The sequence below is a fragment of the Talpa europaea genome, assembly GCF_964194135.1.
Source record: "Talpa europaea genome assembly, chromosome: 4".
Classification (NCBI taxonomy): domain Eukaryota; kingdom Metazoa; phylum Chordata; class Mammalia; order Eulipotyphla; family Talpidae; genus Talpa; species Talpa europaea.
This window is the reverse complement of record NC_140070.1, coordinates 116,344,290-116,353,196: the sequence shown is the minus strand read 5'-3', so window position 1 is coordinate 116,353,196 and position 8,907 is coordinate 116,344,290. Positions and strand designations below refer to the sequence as shown.

Genomic DNA, 8,907 nt, shown 5'->3' with positions numbered 1-8,907 from the left:
ACAGTGTATTTCAGTCAGTCTGGGACGGCGCGGGAGGCTGGGATTTGTAGTTTCGAGCGGCTTCCAGGGCGGGGTCCAGGCCCGGGGACTCCCTGGTCGCAGAGGAGGGTGGGTCGCCGCGCCGTTTCCGGTCGCGGGCGGGTGTCGCAGGGGGCGGGGCGCCCAGCCTGCGCGCGCGGCCTTCTGGGAAACGGGGCGGTGCGAGCGTGCGCGCGCAGCCCACCGGCAGTGGCGGCCGAGATGGAGGAAGGCGGCCGCGACAAGGCGCCGGTGCAACCCCAGCAGCCCCCAGCCTCGGTCCCGGGCGGGGGAGACGAGAAATCGAGCGGCAAAGAGCGGCGAGAGCCCGGGGACAAGGACAAAGAGCAGGAGCTGGTGAGGCGCGACCCCGAGAGCCGGCGGCGGAGGCCGCGGGCTGAGTCACGGCGGCTCCACAGGCCTCGGGCCGGACTGCTAACTGCATAGCCGCGCCGGCGAGAGGGCAAATGGGGTGACCCTTGGGGCTTCTGGCTCCCACCTTTCTGTCCTTCGATTCTCCCTTCCCCGCGCTGTCACCTCCGCTGCCCCCACCAACTTTTGCCTACTGCGTCCCTAGGTGGACCCTGGCAGGACATTGTCACCCCCACTTTTAAGAGTCGCATTTAAGCCTGCCTGCCTTCCCACTGGGTCTCCCCTTTCCTGCTCTTGCTCTCCTTCCTTGTCCACATGGTCCCTCTTGAGGATGCAGGCCCACTCCCTACCTGTCACAGAGTGGGAGGAGGATGTGTGGGATTTTTTGTCTTGATGAGCTTATTCCCTCCAACCCTCCAGTCTGAGGAGGACAAACAACTTCAGGATGAACTGGAGATGCTCGTGGAACGACTGGGGGTGAGTCATGATGTTAACAGGAATGGATACATACTTGCTCTATACCATTTTGGGGTGCTATGTGAGGTATACAGGGAAAGAGGGACTGTATTTTAGAGTCAATGTTTTAAAAGGGAGAGTAACAAAAGATACTTGAAAGATTTTGTAGCTTCTCTGATGAAAAAGCTGTTATTGTACTCTTATTGGGGTCATTTGTCTTTGTATCAGGCAGTGTGCAGGGAATTGGGGAATCACAGCTGAATAAGCCACAGGTAGTTATTTCTTAGATGTTAGTTAAGTATCTCTATGATGACTTGAAGGATGTGACTTCTTTTTGTCTGAGCCTTAACATGTCCTGATCAGGAGAAAGACACATCTCTGTACCGACCAGCCCTGGAGGAACTGCGAAGGCAGATTCGTTCTTCTACAACGTCCATGACTTCAGTTCCCAAGCCTCTCAAATTTCTGCGTCCACACTATGGCAAACTGAAGGAAATCTATGAGAACATGGCCCCTGGAGAAAATAAGGTAAACTAATTCAGAAACTACTGGAGGCTTAGTTTAGGAATACCTTTTCATCTAGACCTTTAGGGGGTTCTTGATGAATCAGAGGAAACCCATTAGACCTGAGTTCTAAGCTTGTTGAACAGAGCTTGTCACAGTCAAAATACTCACATGAAAGCTAACAATAGGATCGAATTTTCAGAAGACACTGTTTCTGTCATTTGTGTTGAACCATGGGGCCTCATTATTGTGGTCTATTTTTAACTTTGGTCTAACATTAACTTTTCTCTTCCTTTTATATCTTGTGGGTATTCATTTGTTTTATCTCTAAAATATAGACTCAATTCAATCACTTTGCTACCTATTCCAGAAATCTTTGATTCTCACCTGTAGGTACTATTGCAGCAGCCTCCTAATTGTCCTTTTCCCTTTTGTCCTTGACCTCTTGTGCACAGCTTGTCTTTCACATTGCAGCTATTAAGATCTATCTTGGTTGAGTCTTTTGTGCTCAAAACCTTTTGATAGTTTATTATTTCAGTTGGTATAAAATTAAGAGTCTGTGATTATTCTCCTCTCTCCCCTTCACATATGTTGGTTTAAAAGGGGGATAGCAACACTTATCTTAGGTTGTCATGGGGTTTAGCTTACATGTAAATTTCTAGTATAGCAACTGGTGTTTAGTTAACACTTAGCTTTGGGGTTAGTGACAGTGGTCTTGATTGCATAATGTCACACTCCCCTCACCCTGGGTTTGACTTAATAGGACTGGTTTCTTTATAGCGTTTTGCTGCTGACATCATCTCTGTTTTGGCCATGACCATGAGTGGGGAGCGTGAGTGTCTCAAGTATCGGCTAGTGGGTTCCCAGGAGGAATTGGCATCGTGGGGTCATGAGTATGTCAGGTAAGGTCCTTTCTTCTTGGGCATCTGAAAGGGCTTCCGAAATAGAATTCTGAGTTCTCTCTTGGAGTATTGTCTGTCTTGCTGTACCACTATATTGAATTTCCCAGAGACTGAATTCCTTGAACCATAGGGAAGTGTTTCCCATGAAGTTGTGCTCCCCTAAATGTCTGGGCCTATTTGTAGGCATCTGGCAGGAGAAGTGGCTAAGGAGTGGCAGGAGCTGGATGATGCAGAGAAGACACAGCGGGAGCCACTGCTGACCCTGGTAAAGGAGATTGTCCCCTACAACATGGCCCATAATGCTGAGCACGAGGCATGTGATCTACTCATGGAAATTGAGCAGGTGGATATGCTGGAGAAGGACATCGATGAGAATGCATATGCAAAGGTCTGCCTCTATCTCACTAGGTGAGTAAGCATGATAGGGAATATATATGAGGCCTACCTTCTTTTCTCTTCATTGTGACTGTTCTCTCAGTTAAGCTTTTGATGCCTGTGAGCTTCTTGAGGTCAGATACATCATGTCTCCTTATCAGTTTCACCAGCTAGTGTACTGCTTGGTATATAGTATGCCAGTACTTCAATACTTATTTTGGGTAAGTGAATTAAGTGGACTAAGTGAATGTCTGGGATATTCTAATTACGTTATTATTTTTACCTTTGTAGTTGTGTGAATTACGTGCCTGAACCTGAGAACTCTGCCCTACTGCGTTGTGCCTTGGGTGTGTTCCGAAAGTTCAGTCGCTTCCCTGAAGCTCTGAGATTGGCATTGATGCTCAATGACATGGAACTGGTAGAAGACATCTTCACTTCCTGCAAGGATGTGTATGTAGAAGATGAATTGGCAGAGGAAGACATAAGCTCATGGATGGGATGTTTGCATGAAGAGCTGGGATTTGTAGTGTCGGGGGCTTTTCTGTGCCCTCAGCGAATGGAGGCTTAGCAGATGTCATGGCTCTCTTTCACAGGGTAGTACAAAAACAGATGGCATTCATGCTCGGCCGGCATGGGGTATTTCTTGAGCTGAGTGAAGATGTGGAGGAATATGAGGACCTGACAGAGATCATGTCCAATGTGCAGCTCAATAGCAACTTCTTGGCTTTAGCTCGGGAGGTGAGACTTTGCCATTAAAACTTCTTGGCTGTGATTCTACCTGGCATTTTCTTCCCTGACTATATTTCTCACTAAACTCTCCTTGGCTAGAGTTACCATTCAGTGGGATAGCAGAAGGGACAGCTAGGGGAGGAGGGGGTGAGCACTTGTGACCCTCTGACTTCTTCTCAGCTGGACATCATGGAGCCCAAGGTACCTGATGACATCTATAAAACCCATCTAGAGAACAACCGTGAGTAGCCATCTCTATGTATGTGGGGCTTGTAGAATTTTTAATTATGCCCCTTGTATTGGGAGTGATGGTTTGGCCCAACATTCTTATCCGATAGTCAGGATGTCCAGGTACCCTTTCTTCAGGTCACTTGGGGGCACAGATAGGGGATCCTAAGGGGCCAACTCAGAACCAGACGCCATGCAGGGTTCCTTTTTTGCCCTACTCTATGCCCAACTTTCTTTCCTTTCTTCTTCTGCAGGGTTTGGGGGCAGTGGCTCTCAAGTGGACTCTGCCCGCATGAACCTGGCCTCCTCTTTTGTGAATGGCTTTGTGAATGCAGCCTTTGGCCAGGATAAGCTGCTGACTGATGATGGCAACAAATGGCTTTACAAGAATAAGGACCATGGTATAATTCTGTTCCTATCTTATTTTTGTGTTGCTTTAGTCAGTCTTGTTTTCCTACGTTCATAAGTTAGCTGACAAGGGGTCTGTGGTGCAGCTCGCTAGTGGTTTTGTCAGGATAGAGCATTTAAGACTGATAGGTTTTTCCTTGGTTTAGGAATGTTGAGTGCAGCTGCATCCCTTGGCATGATTCTGCTGTGGGATGTGGATGGTGGCCTCACCCAGATTGACAAATACCTGTACTCGTCTGAGGACTACATCAAGGTTGGTCTGGGCACAGTCCACCAATGGGAACATCCTACCTCCCAGAGGACCTCCCTTTCACTGTTTTTTTTAACTCCAGTTAAGTTGGGTGGTACAGTGAGTCTTATGTTGCATCCTTTGGGATAAAGAAGATGGAGTAGCTTGCAAAAAAAATCTGTTCGCATTTTGTAGTCAGGAGCCCTCCTGGCCTGTGGCATCGTGAACTCAGGGGTCCGGAATGAGTGTGACCCAGCTCTGGCATTGCTCTCAGACTATGTTCTCCACAACAGCAACACTATGAGACTTGGTTCCATCTTTGGGTAAGGCTTCTTAGTTCTCATAGTAGTTCCTAGCCTGTATGCTCTGTGAAAACAGGAAGTGGGCCCCTTTAACCTAGAACTACCACTATACCCTGTTGAGTATTTGGCTTTTGGTGACTGTTGGAAGGACAAATGCATAACCAATTCTCTTCTTGTCCCTTCCATGTCCTGCTTTTGGGCGACTGTCTTGTCTGGCTTTTAGACTAGGACTGGCCTATGCTGGCTCTAACCGCGAAGATGTTTTAACACTGCTGCTGCCTGTGATGGGAGATTCCAAGTCTAGTATGGAGGTGAGTAGAGGCTGTTGATTGCTTTGGGGAGAAGCCCTGTATCCTTCTACTCTTTGTGATAACGTAAAAAGAGTCGGGGAGGTATCATTTCCATGAAATCTCTTGGAATTGGCATTCTGTGTTTCAGGTGGTCTTGAGACTAGAGAGCTAATATTTTGGTATTAAGTTCCAGCCCTTGGGATCCATGAAAAAGTACCCAAACTAGAGTAGGGAATAACTTAGCCCAGTTTGGGCTGGGTGATTCTCAATCAGTATTTCAGTCATTAGCCAATCTTAATTTTTTTTTTACTTATTGCAGAGTTTTAGTGATGAATAAATATAATTTGGTGGACAAAAGTATGTTTAGTTAGAAAGATGTTAGTTCAAATCCTGCAACCTCTGCTTGTAAGCTATGTGATGTTAGATACATAGCTCATCTGTATTTTTCTTTTTTTGGATAGGAGGGATGAAAAATAAAAGATTTATTTACAAAGACAGATAGAGCGAGAGAGAGAAAAAAATTTATTGGTCAACATGTGGTCAAATACCATCCATCCTGTTAACAAGTGGTACTAGGATGATGGTCAGGTTCACAGAAGCAAGAAGAGCATAACTCTCTCTCTTTATGCTTCATTTTTCTCATCAATAAGTTAAGACTAACGCAGAACCTGTTGTTTGGGATTGTGAGGATTAAACATTTATAGTCTGTAAAGTGGCTTAGTGACTGACATCTAGTAAGCATTTGGTGAAATGGTCGCTGCTCTTGTTGTAACCTGCTGTCAGAAAGGGAACATTACCTAGGTTAGAGTATCTTACAGTGGACTTGAGAATTGACTATTTAGAATGAAGATAGGTTAATAAATCTTTTGACAACTGACTATGTATAGTACTGATTTTCTTATTTCTAGGTGGCAGGTGTGACAGCTCTAGCCTGTGGAATGATAGCAGTGGGATCCTGCAATGGAGATGTCACTTCCACTATTCTTCAGACGATCATGGAGAAGTCAGAGACTGAGCTCAAGGATACTTATGCGCGTTGGCTTCCTCTTGGACTGGGCCTCAATCACCTGGGTGAGGGAATGGCTGCCCATTTGGGTAGAAGACTGGCAGTAACTGGAAACAACAGAGGGTTTATGTGTCAGACTATTGGATGGAAGCAAGTATCTTCTGACCCCTTGGATTTGTCCTGTAGGGAAGGGTGAGGCCATTGAGGCAATCCTGGCTGCACTGGAAGTTGTGTCAGAACCATTCCGCAGTTTTGCCAACACACTGGTGGATGTGTGTGCCTATGCAGGTCTGTGTCCTTTTCCTTTTGTGCTTCCCCAGGGACTGTGCACATCTCTCTTGGTGACCTTTATGTCGATGTTTCTCCTTTCTCATCTGATCTTTGTTAGAGTCATTTGCTTCTCCTGTTTCTAAAGTAAGCTTTCCTTTGGTGCCTTCTCATTCTGTCCTTTTTTACTCTTACACCCTGCCCCCAGGCTCTGGGAATGTACTGAAGGTTCAGCAACTGCTCCACATTTGTAGTGAACACTTTGACTCCAAGGAAAAGGAGGAAGACAAAGACAAGAAAGAAAAGAAGGACAAGGACAAGAAGGAAGCCCCTGCTGACATGGGAGCACATCAGGTTCTGTGGGCAGCTGTGCACTCTCTGAGTGAGGACCTGAGAAAAGATAGCCATGCAGGAGAGCAGGGCTTTCTTTTAGTGTCCCTTTGGGTATTGCCTTGTGTTGAAATAGCATGAGACTGGGTGCATTCCATTGCATAGCTTTTTCTTCTTAGAACTTGAGTCAAGGGTGAGCTTTTTTGTTTTCTGAGCTCACTGGATTCTGCTGCTTCTTCATTGCAGGGAGTGGCTGTGCTGGGGATTGCCCTTATTGCAATGGGAGAGGAGATAGGTGCGGAGATGGCACTACGCACCTTTGGCCATCTGGTGAGTATCATGCGAAGTGTGGAACGTGCTGGTTTTGATGCCTGGAGTTCTCCCAGTGGAGACTTTCCAAATGGGTTTTCTTGATGGACATATGATCTTTTTGGTGTGCTCTGTGTTCCCTTTCTATAGCAGTTGAGTCAGACCCCTCTTATCCATCAGTCTGTTTCTATAACTGAAATTATTTGTGCTGCTTTTTGTGATAATTTTTTTTTTATTACCAGCTGAGATATGGGGAGCCTACACTCCGACGGGCTGTGCCTTTAGCACTGGCTCTGATCTCTGTTTCAAATCCACGACTCAACATCCTCGATACCTTAAGCAAATTCTCTCATGATGCTGACCCAGAAGTTTCCTACAACTCCATCTTTGCCATGGGCATGGTGGGCAGTGGTGAGTGTTGGTCAGTAAAAGGTCTCAAGCAGCTTGGAAGAAGGTTTGAGGTCCCTTTTATAAACCTCTGTAATGCTTAATATTTCTAGGTACCAATAATGCTCGCCTGGCTGCGATGCTGCGCCAGTTAGCCCAGTACCATGCCAAGGATCCCAACAATCTTTTCATGGTGCGCTTGGCACAGGTAAAGAACAGAACCTTTCTCCGTAGAATATGTCAAGGGAAATATCTGTGGTGATGGAGGGGAGACATTGAGTGCCATGAAGGGGACCTTGAGTTCAACCAGGAGGGAGGATGTGAGCAAGTTGAGGGATTTCTGCGTGCCCAGGTTAGGAGATGTCTTTTCAGATGGGACTCTACCTTCACTTTTATGTTTTTTCTAGGGCCTGACACATTTAGGGAAGGGCACACTTACCCTCTGCCCATACCATAGTGACCGGCAGCTTATGAGTCAAGTGGCTGTGGCTGGGCTGCTTACTGTGCTTGTCTCTTTCCTGGATGTCCGCAACAGTGAGTTTCTGTCAGAAATCTTACATGGAGACACATGGTCCCTGTCTCCACCCTTACCAGAGCCACCTTGGTAATTTAAGAGCATGCCTCTGAGTTAATTCTGTACCATTCTGTGTTCTTGAGGTTTCTTGGGAATGGGCTGGGCTTCACAAGACTTCTGTCTCCCACACTTTTGAACTGGTACAAAGAGCCTTTCTTTTGAGGTTGAAAATCTGAGTCCTATTTCTGCTCCTGAATTACTGGGAAAAAGTGATTATCAAGCCTGAGGGCTGTGGGCATGGTCAGGAGAGCCATTCCTGCTTTGTGGTATGGTATATGAGGAGAGAAGTATGGGTTTGACCCAGGGGGTCAGAGTCAGGACTAGAGCGGGATACCAAGGTTCAATTGCTCTGATGACGCTGACTATGTATGTCCTGTGTTCTTTCAGTCATCCTAGGCAAATCACACTATGTATTGTATGGTTTGGTGGCTGCCATGCAGCCCCGCATGCTGGTTACATTCGATGAGGAACTGCGGCCCTTGCCAGTGTCTGTCCGTGTGGGCCAGGTGAGAAATTGAGGAGCGGGGAGGGCTCAGGCTGTATTCTATAACTTGGAGAGTGTATATATATCTGCTTCTCTGGAACTGGAATGGGCACTGGGTTATGCTGCTACACTCCCATCCAGAGTTCCTTCATCTCAGTTTTCTCACCCTACAGGCGGTGGATGTGGTGGGCCAGGCCGGCAAACCTAAGACCATCACAGGGTTTCAGACACACACAACGCCAGTGCTGTTGGCTCACGGGGAGCGGGCAGAATTGGCCACTGAGGAGTTTCTTCCTGTCACTCCCATTTTGGAAGGTTTTGTTATCCTTCGAAAGAACCCCAACTATGACCTCTAAAAGGCTCTGAACTGCAGCTGGTATGTCGGGGGGGGGGGGGGCATGCTTCCAGCTGCCAGGGGTAGACACTGCTCCAGATCTTTGGGGAAATTGTTACCTCTTATTCTTTTGTTACTGAGTAAGAAAATTGTTGTTCAATAAAGACCTTTATCCCCGAGGTCCCTCTGTGTCTCTTTTCTAGGGTATTGGGGCTGGAGCCTAGAGTGGGTAGGTAATGGATGGGAGAGGAACTAGTAAGAATTTTGAGTCAAGGCTAGCAGAGTCTGCCCTGAATGGAAAGAAATAAGCCCCTTTTCTTTCTCCCCTCCTTCCTAATCTTAAAACAGTGGTTCATGTTTTGGGACATGAATCCTTTAAAGCTACAGATGTAATGGATTTTCT

General features: G+C 46.8%; 1 protein-coding gene across 1 annotated transcript; it reads left to right on the top strand.

The window, feature by feature from the left end:
• Positions 1 to 210: 210 nt before the first annotated feature.
• On the top strand, positions 211 to 8,541 carry PSMD2 (proteasome 26S subunit ubiquitin receptor, non-ATPase 2). Its single transcript, XM_084231660.1, has 21 exons — positions 211 to 375; positions 811 to 867; positions 1,210 to 1,374; positions 2,131 to 2,252; positions 2,436 to 2,660; positions 2,919 to 3,077; positions 3,221 to 3,365; positions 3,537 to 3,597; positions 3,839 to 3,985; positions 4,139 to 4,245; positions 4,417 to 4,544; positions 4,747 to 4,834; positions 5,722 to 5,884; positions 6,006 to 6,107; positions 6,295 to 6,440; positions 6,663 to 6,746; positions 6,968 to 7,136; positions 7,226 to 7,320; positions 7,520 to 7,646; positions 8,074 to 8,192; positions 8,344 to 8,541. Exons 1-21 carry the CDS (start codon positions 241 to 243, stop codon positions 8,524 to 8,526), a joined length of 2,727 nt encoding a protein of 908 aa, XP_084087786.1. The 5' UTR covers positions 211 to 240; the 3' UTR covers positions 8,527 to 8,541.
• The last annotated feature ends 366 nt before the right edge of the window (positions 8,542 to 8,907 follow it).